Consider the following 16,791-nt stretch of genomic DNA (forward strand, 5'->3'; position numbering starts at 1 on the left):
TGGCACACAGCAGGTGCTTAATAATTGGCTTTTGATTGGCTGAATGATGGCCTGATTCCTCCCTGCCTTTCTATAAGCCTTCTCCAGCCCACACTGAAATCCCTGCTCTGGAATCTGTCTGTGTTTCTAGCATCTATTTCACAGAATCTCCACCACTTCAGGGGCCAGAACAGATCCTTTAGGCCAGAGGTCCTTCACCTGGGGACCATGAGCTTGTTTAGGGGTTTGGAGTTTTAATATTTTGATAATACTATTTAGTAATCATTATATTATTTCTTTGTATTATATACTTAGTATTTTGATAATACTATTTAGTACATTATATTATGTTTTTATTATATATATTTAGTATTATAATACTATTTAGTATTTTGTATTATTTATTTGTATTATATATTTAGTATTTTGATAATACTATTTACTATTTTACATTAATTTATTTGTATTATTAATTTAGTGTTTTTATAACACCAGTACATAATTTGATAATACACTCCAATATAATCGGTTTCCTTTGTAATACATGAAATCCATAAGATTCCAAAGCAAGGGGGCCATAGAGTGAAGGGGAATAATGTGTAAAAAGGTGATAAAAGAAGGCCCAGTCTGGATCCAAGCCAAGCCCAGACTGGCTGAGGAGGGGGAGGCTATCTGCTGATGGTGGGAGGGAGATGTTTGGCTAGTGATAACAGTGGGTCCTATTTCTGTAGCCCTATTGTTTACAAATTGGCTGGCCTTTCCGTCAATACTTTAAATTGTCCAGAACTCAGAGGAGGGACTAGGCTTCGATTATCTTTGGATCCCCAGTGCCAAGACCAATACCTTGCCTGTAATAGGTGCTTAATAAATGTTTGTGGGATTCGCTGTGCCCCAGGGAGTAAGCCCTATTCACCTACACTTTTCACAACACCCCATACCCTGAGTAAACATTTTAATGAGTTGCTGTGGCCCAAAAAAAAACCCCTCATCCCCAAGTAGATTTTAATTCTCTGCATTTAACTGGGCCTGTCCTTGAATTATGCACATATAATACAGTAGACTGCCGGGCTAGTTCTCACCTAGGGTGGTGCCATCAGGGTTTTGTGCCAGGGCACTGAAATGAGATGGGGCAGAAAGAGGGGAGGTGAAGTTTTTTCTCATTAGTGGTCTTCTATCCCCACAAGTCAGTCCTCTGATGCAAAGCTGACCCTCCTGGGACCTGCCTGCCCCTAACTCTGTATGGGTGTTGGGACAGTTGGCCTCTCCACCATCTCCCACTGCCACTAACTTAACTTATTCCTTTCTAGCTTTGGTAGAATTCCAGAGCTCACTCTTCCCTAGCAGAGACCTTAGGCATTCAGGGCACAATGAGGCACCAGCGGAGAACTTTAGTAGTCAGTCAACAATCATTTTTTAAGCACTTATCATGTGCCCAATGCAGTAGATACAAAGAATGGTAAAAATCAGTCCTTGTCTTAAAGAACTCAGGGGACCCGGGGGGGGGGGGGGATAGGAGAGACAACATGCTTGGCTAACAATATACAGACAAAATTAAAACAGGAAGAACTGAGGACAGTTTCAGAGGGAAAGCAGTTAAGATTAAGGAAGACTGGGAAAGGCTTTCTGTAGAAGATGTGAAGGAAGCCAGGAGCAAGGATGGGAAGGGAGCACATTCTGGACACAGGGGAAAAGCCAGTGAAAACACTTGGAGTCTAGAGATGGCGTGGTTGTGTATTATCATCCCCATTCTAGAGATGAAGAAATTGAGGACTTCAGGTCACAAGGTTTATTACTTGAGCCTATACTTAAATCTAGGGCTCCCAATCCTAAATCTAGCGTTCAGACTCCCTGCTCTGCCCTGGCACCCCCAGGAGCTCTGGCTCTGGGGAGTCTTGGAAGCCGTCAGGCACAAAGGGGGCCTTCTCCGTGGCCTCTCTGCATACTATCATCACTAACATCACAGGCTCCTCTCCCCTAGGCTTTCAGGTTTACAAGAATCTTCACTCTCAAAGACCACATAAGACCATTCTAGAAGTATGAATGAAGAGGGATGGTGACCCTGAGACCCTGGGAGATGAAATCACACAGCTAGGAGTCCTGGAACTTGGGACTCCTAATTCTAAGTCTCCTCTATTAAAATGTCTCAGTCTAGAAACCTGATTCTCTTTAAAGATATTTCTATATCCCATATTTAGTCTGTATATTGTATAAACTTTTACATGATTAGGCTGTTTCTCATGACAGAATATAGGCTCCGTAAAGGCAGGAACTGCTCTGCTTTTTGTCTCTGCATTCTCCTTGGCCTGTCCTGTTCCTGGCACACAGTAGGCATTCAATAAATGCTTGTTGGTTGATTGACTGAATGACCTCTAGCCTTAATAGGACTGGCCCAATCCTGACCCATAAAAAGAAGACTTCTGTGTGTGGCAAGAAGGGGAAACAACATACACTGAGGAAATAAGTGGCTGCCAGCCCTCTTCATTTAACAGTCTGCTTTTCAAACTTCTCAAAGGGCTTTCCCCTCAGTCATGATTTTGGCTCCTCTGAGTGTCTCCATTCCACAGATGGTGAACTCTCCACTCCGAGGGTCATGAAGGAAGTGAGTGGCAGAATGGGAACCAGGAGAGCTGGGTCCTCTGCTTCTCAGTCTGGCATCCTGCCTACTCACTCCCCCCGCTACCCACAAGGCCACAAGGGGCAAAGCTTGGGAAGGAGCATGGTCTTTGAAGGCCTCCTCCACAGTCCCTCAGGAGTTCCCAGAGGGTCCCTGGGAAGTGGGATCCCCCTCCAGCCCCAAGGGTGGAACTTCCTGCCCAGAGACAAAGCTTAAGTCCCTGCTCCGCCCTGTGTGAGCTGGAATAAATGTGGTGTCTGTTTACAGAGGGCCTACACAGCTGTAATTATAGAAAATATGTTATGATAACACAGGAAATCCATGCCCTGTGGAGATAAAGAAAGAAACCTCACCAGAAGCACATAAAACTCTTTGCTGATTACTACTCACAGGGAAAGATGGCAGGGAAGAAGGGGTGAGGCAGAAAGAAAGGGGCCACAGCGAGTCCCCAGGAAGCTGAGGGAAGCAGGACCCCTCCCTTCCCATCAGCCCTTCCCTATGCTAATATGGAGCTCCCCAGGCCTCAAGAATCAATCACAAACTTGACTTCATTAATCCATCCCAGCTAAAATCCTGTCTTCTTATAAGAAACCTTTCCCGATCCCCCTTAATGCCGCAGTCTTCCCTCTGGTGATTAGCTCCAATCTCTCTGCTCTCTGTGTCTTACTTGGACATAGTGTAGCAGGTCATCTCCCCCTTCGACTGGGAGCTCCTACACAATAGAGGCTGTCTTTTATTTCTTGTGTTTCTTTACATGCCCAGTACTAAGCATAGTGTCAGTATACAGTAAGAGCTTAATAACTGCTCATTGACTGAATAATTACTAATAACAGGAGACATTGATATCATGCACTGGGACTTATAAAGAGCTTTCTTATCTACATGATCTCTTGTCAAAGTGGGACACTCCACTATTCACACATACCACTCACAGAACCAAAGGCCTAGGTCTGCCCTATCACGTTAAGCTGCCCAACTTATCCCCCAAACACACCCTGCTTCTTCCCATCTCTGTCCTCAGAACCAAAGAAACATCAATTTAGAACTGGAAGACACCTTATATCAGCTAGGGCTCTGGGGGCAGGGCACACAGGCCCTGAGCCAGGAGTTGGAAAGAGCCAAATTCAAATCCCACCTCAAACACTGACTGGCTGTGTGTCCCTGGGCAAGTCACTTTATCTCTATTTGCCTCTGTTTCCACATCTGTAAAACGATAATAAAAGCATCTATCTCCCAGTGTGGTTGTATGAATCAAATGATAACTCACCCAAACATTATCTGCAAAGAGCTTGGCATGATGCCTGGCATATATAGTAAGCTGTATAAAAATGTTGGCTATTATTATTTGCAAAAGGCACAAGTTCCTTCAGGAAGCCTTCTGTGATTGCCCAATCTTGAATGCCCTTCTCCTTGGAGCTTACGAGCACTCTGCTCTGCTCCTCTCCAAAGCACAGCCAAGCACAGGGCCAGGAACACTGCCAGGTACTAGCACCAGGTATCAGTAGCAGGCACTGTGCAGCAGGCTCTACTGTGGACTGTAGTGAAAGGTCAGTATCTTCCCCTCTCATCTGGACGCTGTCTTCCCCAAGCCCCCAGCAGTGACGTACCCGTAGTGGGTACTTAAAGTTTGTGGAACAAATATATTTAATCCAACCAGCTTTTTTTTCCAAACAAGAAATCCTAAGATGCAGAGTTGGTTTCATCCATGAAGCTTCTTTCTTCACTGATCTCTCCAGTCTTTGAACTCCTTTGGACTGAAAACTCTGTCTGTCATCTGGAACCAGTCATAGGACACTTAGTAACACTGGAGGCGCTGGTGTCCCAGAACACAGATGAGGGGGAAACAAGGAGTAGAGGATTCTGGGAACCAGAGGAGTCTGGCTCGCTTCCCCCGAGCCACAGGTAACTGGTGCCTAACCCTCCTTCTCCCCCTCTTCCTCCACCCTGTCTTCCTCTTTGTTCAAAGTCCTCACACCAAAACATCCCTCCACACCAAAAGCACACGCCTCCTCAGCTAAGTGTGATTCCTATTAAGGCAACAAGTCGGGGTGACTGAGGGACATAACCTTCCCTAAGGGGAGTGAAGGGGGGCCCTAAAAGACTCTGTGGTTGGAACAAGGTACTGGAGAGAGAGACAGATATTTTCAAGGGGAGAAAAGGACTTCAGGTGATTTCTGGCCACTGTGATCAACTCCACACATTAATTTCCTACTGCACACAGAGCACTGTATTTAATGCTGGGTAAGATATAAAACCTGTGTAAGTCAGTCAAAAAGCCTACTATGTGCAGGCACTGGAAATACAAAGAAAGGCAGCTTACATTTCCTGGGGGAGGGGAGTCACAAACAGTTCCTTATAATGTTACGTGATCAACAGATCGACAGATGTTTACTAAGCACATATATTAAGCATATACGTTAAGTACACGTCGGGCCCTGGGCATGCAAAGACAAAATAAAGGAATAATTCCGACCTTCAATTATGTTCTTTAAATGCATTGGAAAAGTACAAAGCAAAGCTCTCTCTACCTGTGGACCAAGAAACATGATTTTTCCTGACAGCAGGCATCAGGGTAGACTTCCTATAAGAGGTGACAGGGAAGACACTTAGTTTGCCTGGGCCTCAGTTTCCTTATCTGTAAAATGAGGTCTCTAGAGCACTTCTAAGGCCCTCTCTGCTCCAGATCTATGATCCAGCAGAGCTGAGCTTTAGTAGATGGGCAAGGGAGGACATGGCAGGCCTTGAGAACAGCCTCTCCACAGCAGGAGAACAAAGGGTGAACTGGGTGCCAGACAGTGGTCCAGCTTGGCTGAAATATAAGGAACAATTTGAGATAACACTGAAAGTCCAGGCTATGAGGGTTGAACTTTGCCAGGTAGGCAGTAGGGAGGGACACAAGATGATGTGGTATAGCCCCTCTATGCAGTTCCTTCCAAATGCTTTCAGGGGTGCTGGCTGTGCTGGCTGGTTTGCTGAACTGCCTATTTCCTTTCCCATCTCTGTTACAAGGGAAGGCTCACTGGCTACATATTAGGGGATGAAGGAGATTCTTTGGATACCTCTCAGTTACCAATGAGCCCTGGTGTAGGGGTAATGTATGGCCTAGGCAGTACCCCTGCTGGGAAGGGAGAGGCAGGGAACCCCAGGACCTAAACCTTCTCCATGCAACAGCACTTAGCTCTAACCAAGATGCTTCCCCACTTCACAGGACAGAACCTCCGCCAAGTCTGAAACCAGCATAAACACTCCAATTCTTTCTTGGGCTCCTGCCTTTCCCCACAGGGATCGGTGACTCTCTCTGACGGATTAGGGAAGAGACCAAGAATACACAGTTATTGGGTAGCCAATGGAAACCCAGTAAATATTAGCTAAGGAGGAGGATTCATTTCAGGCAAGGTGTGGATCAACAGCCTGAGCAGAGAGAGGAGGGCGGCCCATTCCTGCCTTGGCCCAGAGCAAATGCTAAATCTTCCCAAGGCAGCAGGAGCTGGCAATGCTCGGGAACAGATGTGGATACCAGTTCTGGAAGGTTCAGAACAGCACCAAGGGGTTGTGTTCCACATCCTACTCCCAACATACATTCCACTAGTGAGAGATTCCAGGATATTATTTATTTAGCCATTCCCTAAGCCGTTATTAAGCACCTACAATGTACCCTGTGCCAAGGCACTGGGGAGATGCAAAGTTTTCATGGAATTTAGTCTAGTGGGGAAGATAAGGCATAGAAACATGAAATTATAGCATGTAATTCTTTGGAGTTGGACCTGTGACTTCTCCGCACCACTACCGACTCTCTCCAACACATCTGTGATCTTCAGTCTTAGAGAGGTGCCTGAGACCCTGAGAGACTGATCGGTCCGGCGGCACCCAGACAGCGGGCGACTGACACCAGCTCTTGGTCTCCAACGTGAGGCTGCTAGAATGATATACAAACACGTACAGCCTGGGCCGTGCAAGCTGTCGTTCATTCACACCTATCAGAGTACTTTAGTGAGAGCCCGTGGGACGCCTTTTACCTCAATGCAGGACCTTCATTTCATAGGCGTCTGTGGCATGGTGGAAAGACCACCTAGCTCCACTGTGGGCTAGGAGTATGGCCTCAGGTCAGTCACTGGGCCTCAGTTTCCCACTTTGTAAAACAGAAATAACACCTGAAGCCACTACCTGTCTCACAGAGCTGTTACATGGGGAGAAGCAGATGCAGAGCACATGGCAAGTCTTACACACATATGGAAAGCAGTTACTACTGATGAGGGCAGTGGTGATGCCCAGAGTGGGACGATTCCCAAGGTCACACAGCTCATTTGGACACCCAGGCACTGAAGTCAGCCATTAAGTACACAACAAGCAATTACAAAAGGTCACTACAGACTGGGCCCTGTGCTCTGCTCCAGAGCCCCCTCCCTTCTAGGCATTTACATGGGGGGAGGGGGATATGCAACATGTTCCAGATAAATCCATATATGAGAGACAAGTGAGGAGGGGGAAATGTATAACTGGAAAGGTTTCAACAGCCTCAGGGAGAAGGCTGCACATGAAGTGAAGCTTGAGTTATTAGAGGTAGAGGTGAGGAAGGAGATTGGGGACAGCTGGGGCAAAGGGACGGATGTGGGAGAGGGGCTGCCACACCTGGGGAACAGCAAGCTGGCTAGCTTAGCCTGCATGGTGGGGGGTGTGGAAGGTAATGAGCATTTATTAAGTGCCTACTGTATTCAAGGCACTATGCTAAGCATGTTATAAATATTCTCATCTGATCTGGGAAGTATTATTATCACCATTTTACAGCTGAGGAAACTGAGGCAGACAAAAGTCAGGTGACTTGTCCAAAGTCACCCGGTCAGTAAGTCCCTGGGTCTGGATCTGAACTCAGGTCTTCCTGACTCCAGGCCTAGAGTTCTATCCACTGAGCCACCCAACTATAATTAGGCCATAAAGAGAGACAGTATTGTGAAAGATTTTAAATGCTGAACAGAGGAGGTTGGGGCAATAGGAAGCCACTGATGCTCCTTAAGCAGGGGAATGGTATAGTCAGAGTCATGTTTCTGTAAAACCAAAATGTAGAGGACGGACTGGAGCAAAGGGAGACTGGAACCTGAAGGACCAATTAGCCAGTCAGTCAATAAGCCCTCAGTAAGTGCCTGCCCTTAGGGTGCATACACTCTAACGGGAGAAAAAAAATTTACCAACTAGATACATGTAAAATACACAGGGAATGAACTACAGGCAGTGTGAGAGGGGAGGCAGATGTAAGAGCAGTAACTAGAGGCAATGAGGGTCTGCACTAAGGTGTGGGCTGTGGGAATGGCCAGAAGGGACACACGAGATGCAATGGCAAGGCCTAGCAACAGACAGGAGATGGGGGACGAGAGGGAAGAATCCCGGATGCTTCCATGCCTGGAACCAGGGGCACTGTAAGAATGAATGGTGGGGCCTTTGCCAAAACCAGGAAAGTAGGGGGCTGGGGAAATTAGGAGCAGATTCAGATAAAGTGAGTTTGAGATACTTGACTCTGTAAAGTGCTCAGCACAATGCCTGGCACACTGTAGGGACTTATTAAATCAATGTTGGTTCCCTTCCCCCTACGGGACATTTGGGTGGAGATGTCCCACAGGACATAGGTAAGGACGGAAACTCTGGGTAAAGACAGGCTGGGTGTGTAGATCTGGGAGGCATTCCTAGGGACCTCAATGAACCCACAGCAGGCTCTTATCCCCTCTGGACCTCAGTTTCCTCATGTGTGCTAAGAGGAAGTTAGACTCAATAATCTATGGAATGGAAACTCTGATTAGGAGGGAATATAATGTGAGGCCCTGAAACACTGACCTTTGCCCTAAGGGAGGGAGAAGGGAGATAAAGGGAGAGGATAAATGGAGAAACCAGCCCAGAATTTCCTCTGAGGCCCTCTGTGGACCCAAAGGGGGGAGTATAAGGGAGGGTTTTTCTACTCCCTTATCAAGGCAAGGTCAAAAGTCAAGGAAAACAACCTGGAATAAAGAGAGCTTCGTCCAGGCTCCCCTCACCCCCCCCAAAAAAAAGGTGAGTCAGTGAAAGGGGTCAGCAGCTAAGGAAGAGCAGGCCCAGCTTCCTTCTCATTTTTCTGATCATGGGCTTTTCAAACTCCTTGTAGCTCTGCCCTTTGGATTGGTATTTTAAATCCCTCTGTACGAATGCACGTTTCCCTGTAATTACCAACAGTCTTTTAAAAAATCCTTAAAGAAGGAGGTTTGCTATTGAGCACAAGACCAATGTTCAACAAACACTTATTTAAAACCTGCTATGGGCAAAAGTCCTGTGCCTGGCACACATATTCATTAAATCATTCAATTCGATTCATTCATTCAGCAGATATTTTATGAAGCCCTTCCTGTGCACAAAGATTCATTCATTCATTTACCTGTCCAACAAATGATTATTAAATCCTGCCATGTGCAAAGTCCAGTGCTGGGCAGAGAGAGTCATCCATTCAACAAACATTTATTAAATGCTACAATGAGTAGAAAGTTCTGCTAAGTGCAGGCTACATGAAGAGGAAAAAAGAAAGAAAGAAAACATTTAGATAAAAGACAAGGTACCTGCCCTCATGAAGCTTACAGTCTAACAGAATAAGCAGAAACAAACTTGTCTCTGCTATGTCCTGACTGTGACTTTGGATAAGTCACTTCCCTTCTCTAGGGAGGAGCATCTGTTTACTCATCTATGAAAACTTAGGGATTGGACTCTGTGATTGATGAAGGGTCCCCCCAGCTCTAGATTCCATGATCCCTGATGGTCTCCACTGAGCTGTCACCAAATAACCAGGCAGATTCTTCTGATAAGAAGTTCCAGTCTTCCCGCAACACAAACACCCACCCAATGACCCTACTCCCTCAGAAAGGAAGGGAGAAAGGAAGAACACAAGAAATCAAAGGTCCATGATGTTCTTTCCTCACAAAATCCTGTGAATGGCTCCTGAGAAGAAGTGAGGCAATGCACCTCCTTCGATTTGCTACAAAGGTGGGGGACTATGGATGTGGAAAGGTGCCTATGTTATTATGAAGGATCAAAGGTGGTGGTTAGTTTTGCTGAACTGCCTTTTCCCCAGTCTTCCTGGAAGCAGTAAAATATCTTCAGAAATGCATACGACTTAAGGACAAAAGTTATACCCCCCAAAAAAAGAAGATAAAACTAAAAACTATAACTCCATGAGGAAGGCAAAGTATTACTGGCCCCATTTTACAGATGCAGAAACTGAGCACTGATGTGGCCTGCCCAATGTCACACCACTGTTAAGAGTTAGAAATGGGATTGCAATTCAGGTCCCCTGCCTCAAGACCAGCACTATTTCTACTATATCATGAAAAGAACACATATATCGGAAAGGGAAATCCTCTCTCACTCACAGAAAGAAATATGTGTAAATTTACTCTGGCTTTACCATTGAGGAAAATGTTGGTGTGACTATTCCAGCCAGAGAGAGTGGGAACAGAGGACAGCTCTCTCGCCCTCTCATCTCCAGAACTAGTGGGTACCCAAGAGGCCCCTCTTTGGTTTGATCCCAAGTCCTGTGAGTGCCAATGCACCTGTCTTTCTACTGTGCCAGTGATCCTAGCTGTACCCCCCACCTTTCAGCTGTGTGAGGACAATAATCATGGCAGTCCCCTTTGGTGTTCTTGTTATTTGGTCATTTCTGACTCTTTGTGACCCCATCTGGGGTTTTCTTGGCAAACATACTAGAGTGGTTTGCCATTTCCTTCTCCAGCTCATTGTACAGATAAGGAAACTGAGGCAAGTAAGGTTAAGTGACTTCACCAGGGTCACACATCTAGGAAATGTCTGAGGGTGGATTTGAACTCTAGACTTTCTGACTCCAGACCCAGTGTTCTATGCACTATGAGGCAGCACCACTCCCTCACTCCCCCCCCCCCCCCCCCCCCCCCCCCCCTCCCCGCAGCTGCCCCTTGAGCTTGTTAGCCCTTTTTAAACCAGAATCAGATTCTTAGGGAAAAAAATCTTGGTTTCTCACCCTGCTCCCAACAATCCCAGCAATCACAGGATCCATCACTCCCACAATCTCCCACAACCACAGAATTTCAGCATTGGAAAGGACCTCAAAGGCTATTATTGTATCCCAACCCTACTGGAGTGCTTCCTCATGCCTACTCCACAGCACCCCTAACCAGGGGTCATTCAGATTCTGCTTAGAGACCTCTAATGCCAGAGATCTCACTGCCTCTGGGACAGTCCATTCCAAGCCAGATGGAACAGCTCTAATAATAAAAAAGTGGAGGGACTTCCCTTATATTAAGCCAAAATCTCCCTCTCTGCTATTTCCACCCATTGTTGCTAGGTGGCCCTAGGAAGCCAATCAAAACAAGCCTAATCTCTTCCCCGGACAGCCCTGCATATGCTTGAAGACAAGAGATTAAAATAATAATAGTAGCTGGCATTTATAGAGAACATGAAAGCTTACCAAGTACTTTACATAGGCTATCTCACTTGATCCTCATAACAACCCTGGGAGGGAAGGTACTTCCATTATCCCCATTTCACATTTTCAACCTGAACTGAGGGTGAATAAGATTAAGCCACTTGCCCCAAGTCACAAAGTTAGTAAGTGTCTAAGACAGGATTTGAACTCGGCTCTTCCTGACTCCAAGTCCAGCACTCCATCGACTAGGCCAAAGATCTCCTCAGTTACTCCTTGTATGGCTGGCTCCATCTCCAATCTCTTCATCCTGCTAGTCACCTTTGCCTAAGCACACTTCAGATTGTCATTCCCCTTCATGGACAAACCTCACTATCACCAGCTCTCAGATGTCTCTCCCTACCTCCAAGTGCCTGCAACTGAAATCTCACACTGGAATTTTCCTCATGGCTACATGATCACTATCTCACCAGAACCTTCACAACCAGCCCATAGGGTCAGCAAAACCCCTTTTCCATATGCTCAACCTAACACAAAAAGACATTCAATGAAATGCACCCTGAACCCATGGCAAAACCACAACCCACATGTGCCAACTCCAGGTTCCAGGCCTTCTCCACTACAATGAACAACCTGTGGCCTTCTGCATTTATCCTTCAACAAAATAAATGGGCTTTTAAAGCCCAATACCTACAGTTGTATGACCAGGCTCTACAACTCAACCAGTCACCCCCAGACTAATACAGCAGCAATCTCCTGACATCACCAACGAACAAAATGGCGAGAAAATATTTTCACTTTCCACTGACCCATAGACCAAAAGATCAATTACCTTTTTGATGCGGCCGCTCCGGGTCCCTGCAAAGACGACTGTGTGGCCCTGGTAGTCATACGCAGCTACTGATGTCATACCATCTTCCTTGTCCACAAAGAGTGGTGTGCCCTCAATGGTCACAGTCCCACCCAGAGGCTGGTTAAAGTCTTGTCCACAGAAATCATCATCAATCTGCAAAGGCTATGGAAAGAAGGAGGAAGAGTTAGAGAAGGCACATCAGGTTTCTTTGACTGACCCCATAGAGAACAGTATTTGATGACGTATCATCCAACTCAGATTTTCCCTACCCTCCAAAACTTCTACTTCTCATACCACCATAGGAAAGGCTGCTAAAAATATTTGGTATGTATACGACATGAGGAAAGTGAATTATAAACTTTAAAGGGCTCAAAGTACCATGACCTAGTAGGATTGACCTACTGGGATAAAGTCTTGGGTTATCTATTATTAAGACCATAGGTGCAAAGTGAGCATTTTCATCACCGCTATTAATAAACAAAAAGCAAGAGCTTCAGAAAGAAAAAGCAAATGTAAGGAGTGAAGAGCTGGAAACAGACAGAGGCAAAGACATAGATAGAAACACAGACCTATATAGGCCTATAAACATCCAGATAGATTTAGATGTAGGTATAGATATGCGTGTGATATGTATGTGTATATATGTATGTGGACCTGTCTCTCCATTAGAATGTAAGCTCTTTGAGAGTAAGAATTTGTTCATTACTTGTATTTCTATCCCCAGTACCTAGCATTATACCTTACACACAGTAAGCACTTAATAAATGTTCACTGATTGGTTAAGAAGAGTGTCAAGGCTTAGCTCTTCTGAGCAATGCAATGATCTAAGACAATTCCAAAAGATTCATGATGGAAAATGGTATCCACCTCCAGAAAAAGAACTATGGAGTACGAATGCAGATCGAAGCATACTATTTTCTCTTTCTCTTGTTGCTTTTTGTTTTTTTCTCTCTCGTGGCTATTCCCTTTTGTTCTGATTCTTCTTCCACAACATGACTAAGGTGGAAATATGTTTAATATGATCATATATGTAGAGCCTATATCAGATTGCATGCCAGTTTGGGAAGGGGATAGTGGAGGGAGGGGGGAAATTTTAGAACTCAAAATCTTATAAAAGCAAATGTTTAAAATAAATAAAATATACATTTTTTAAAATCAAATTTAATTTTAAAAAGAAGAGTGTCAAGTTGGATTTCTAGACCACAGCTTAAAATACTGAAATGGTGGGCTATGGTCAGGGATAGAGTGCAATTAACAAGGGCTAGTAAGAATGTGTTTGCTCAGTGTTTTGCATCAACATATGCTATAAACTGCTTGGATTGGGAAGGGGCCAAAGGAAAAACTCTGGATCAAATATGTAAATATGTAATATGTAAAAAAAAACCTGATATCTAACAGATATAGGCAATTAACACATGTGTATATATATGTGCACATATATAAATGTATATAGATATAGACATAAGACATATAGACATGGATATGGATATGGATATGGATCAGTCCAAGAATCATTCCCCCAATAGGCACTATGATCAAGGGAAGATGGTAAAAAAATGCAAATTATATACCACATGAAAAAAGGCTCTAATTCACTAATAGTAAGAGAAATACAAATTAAAACAACCCTAGAGTTTGAATAGCCACTAAATTGGCTAAGAAAATTTTAAAAGGATTTTAAACTATGATTTCACTGGTGAAGAGGCCTCCCAGTAAGGAAACCCCTTCCTGACACAAAGGTGGTCCAAGTTAGAACATCCTTTAACTGGGGAATGGCTGAACCAATTGTGGTATATAGTGTAACATCACTAAACTGTAAGAGAGGGTAGCTATGAGGACTTTAGAGAAACATGGGAAGATTGGTATTTAACTGACACAGAACAAAGAAAGCCAAACAAATACCTAATGTAAACCCAAAAACCCAATGTACACGAATAATGTAAGTGAAGACAACACTAAAATGCAGCCTCAGTCAGATTAACTGTATTTACCAATGCTGGCCCCAGAGAACAGATGATGAAACACATTTTCCCCTCCTCCCAGTTGAAATGAGATAGACCGTTGGGACGGGGTGCTGTAGGAGTTGTCAAATGAGGTTGTTTGTTGGTCGGTTTACAGGGGAGGGTTCTATGGGGTGAGGTATATTGGGAAATGGTGCATAAAAAAAAAGGAATTAATAAAACGTTTTTAAGGTGACTTTAAACTACAAAGAAAAGGGGAAGGAAAAACTTTGCACATATATGTATATATAATATACATATATACATATATATAATATACATACACCAGGTAATTAACTATAATTAACAATTATAGTTAATTAAAAATAATTAATTAATAATAAGCTAATTAACAATAGAGATGACCTGAAATTCAATGGAAACAAATTCTAAGAAAGGAGCCAGGCACAAAACAGATGGTTATATACAAAAGCTTCAAGTGTGCGTATGAGTTAGGTGGATATGAGATTATAAAGCAAGAAAGTAAATTTAGCATTATAAGTGCTAATACTAGGTGATATCAGTGATAAGACTCACAACTAGAATTTAGCTCTGGAAGGGTATACCATATTTAAAAGAAATTAGGCAAAAAGGGAAGAAAGGGGAGGGAAGAAGAACCAGAGGGAAGAAGCATCTGGGTGAAAATCAACTGAATCGGAAACTAGAGCACAAAACTGTACTACGGACCACCTGTGCAGAAAGACTTAATAGATAAGTAGTTCAGGAAATAGTCACAAACCCAGCAGAAGGCTGGTCACATGGCACAAAAGTATGTTAAGTGTAGAGATGGACAATTTCCATTAGCTGGACGTCTGCTGGAGTGCACTGCTGTGCGCACTCCCCCCCCCCCCCCCCCCAGCAAGAGCCACAAATAACAATTCCTTCATTTGTTATTGTAATGGACTGCATCAGCCACGAACTCTGAACATGCACCAAAGGACAGGGCTCATTGGCCAGTCCCCCATTACACTGTAAAGATAATTCCATCTTTCAGAAGGTAAAAAAGCAACAAGGCAGACTTACTGTATGGACCTGGCTTGTCACCATGAAGTCATTTTGGTAGTTAGCATAGATCAACAACAAGTATTATTAAGCACCTGCTAATGGAGCAGAGAGAAAACTGGATATGGAAAAAAAAAAGTCCCTCAAGAAGGGATCATCCCTGCACGTAGCTTGCTTACTTTCATTTGGGGAAAACAAAATTGTAAATAAATAAGTAAAAAAAAAAAAAAAAAAAAAACACAAAGGTGGGGAGGAATTCAGGCATGGACTGTGCCAGAACAAAGATTCTTCCTCTTTTCCCAAGTCCTAGACTCCTACAATAGCCTGGTGAAGTTTCTAAATGCATAAAATACAATACATAGCTACAAAGGAAACCAATTCATATTGTGGTTGTTCAGCTCTTTCAGTCAAGTCCAACTCTTAGTGACACCATTGGCGGTTTTCTTGGGATGGTTTGCCATTTTCTTCTCCAGCTCATTTTACAGATGAGTAAACCGAGGCAAACAGAGGTTAAGTGACTTCGTCAGGGTCACACAGCAAGTGTCTAGCGCTGAATTTGAACTCAGGGCACAGCAAGTGTCTAAAACTGAATTTGAACTCAGGTCTTCCCGACTCCAAGCCCGGTATTCTGTCCACTGCACCACCTAGCTGCCCTCCAAATTCATGGACCCCCTGAAATCTATCCATGGACCATTTAAGCACCTGTGATGTTCAAAGTGTCATTTCATATGATGGTAACCTTGGGGGAAGTGAGAACTCCATCTTGACATAGTCTGGATAGGAAAGTGAGGAATTATCTGATCTGTACCCCAGACTTAGGGAGAAAAAGATTTCAAAGGGTTCAGAGGAAGAACAGGTAGCTTCCCATAAACTAAGAACATGTAGGGAAAATCAGCCTAAGAATGAGGGGAAGCTCTCAAAAAAGAAATCCTGAAGAGAAACTACTCCAAAGAGGTAGAAAAGGGGGTGGGGAGAGGTTGTCTGCAGAGACCACTGCGGATAACTCATAAATTAACTTAAGATTTTCGAAAGACTAAGCAGAACTGGAAGCAGACTGGTAACAGAAGGCTCAAGTCAACTTAAAAATCACCTTCACAAATACTAAATTCATCCTAGTTTATCTGAAAAAGTCTGCAAGATCAATGAGGCAACAGTCTGACACAGGATACAACCTCAAGTCTGCTGTGTGAACAGAAAAGAAAAAAACCCTAATAGAATCTATTAAGCATTGATTAAACACTTCCTTCAAGTCTTAACTGAAGGCCCGCCTCCTGCAACAAGCCCTAGTAGGCCTTTCTAATCACAGCCCCTTCCAGGAGGGCAGGAACAGGTTAATTAGGTGACTTGCCCAGTTTTCTTCCAACTCTGAGACCCAGGAATTTGAAGATAATAATAACAATAATTCTCATTTCTCTAACTCTCCAAGTTTATAAACCCCCTTTCTCACTGCAACCCAGTAGGAGAAACAGTGCCAGTGTTAGCATGCCCATTTCAGAGATGAGGAAATCATAGGTCCATGAAATTGGGTTTTCTCCCCAGCTACTGTATTTGGCTACTCTGTATTTATTCTCTTTATTATTTGTTTTGCAAAAACATCTATGTCTCGGTGCTTGTAATGCCCCCTCCTGATAAAATGGGGCTAAGTTCCTTGAGGGTACAGACTGTTTCATCCCTTCATTCACTCCGGCCTCACCTGCCCACTCATCCATCACCCATCCAGAAAAGCCTTCACCACTACCCCAGAATATACCACGCCCACCTCCTGCTCCCATTGGCGGGCTCCTCGAAGGCCTTCCATTCTGGGGAGGGGCCCAGCCTGGACAACCCTCATTCCCCTGATGGCTCTGCTTCCAACTTTACAAACTTGGACACCATGGGGGGGAAGGAAGGAATCACACAGATACACATACACACACTTACACACTCTCTCACACACTCA

The 16,791-nt window shown here is 44.2% G+C and overlaps 1 protein-coding gene across 2 annotated transcripts in view; it reads right to left on the reverse strand.

The window, feature by feature from the left end:
- PLXNA1 (plexin A1) overlaps positions 1 to 16,791 on the reverse strand; it is a 299,363-nt gene that overhangs the window by 244,169 nt on the left and 38,403 nt on the right. For both annotated transcript variants that reach the window (XM_069083832.1, XM_069083833.1), the window contains exon 3: positions 11,830 to 12,012. In XM_069083832.1, coding sequence (XP_068939933.1) covers positions 11,830 to 12,012 — 183 coding nt within the window. The remainder of the gene's footprint in view (positions 1 to 11,829; positions 12,013 to 16,791) is intronic.

This window comes from Petaurus breviceps, unplaced genomic scaffold (genome assembly GCF_028583685.1).
Source record: "Petaurus breviceps papuanus isolate PSGF00001 unplaced genomic scaffold, PetGlider_PUasm1.0 174, whole genome shotgun sequence".
In the NCBI taxonomy this organism is placed as follows: domain Eukaryota; kingdom Metazoa; phylum Chordata; class Mammalia; order Diprotodontia; family Petauridae; genus Petaurus; species Petaurus breviceps.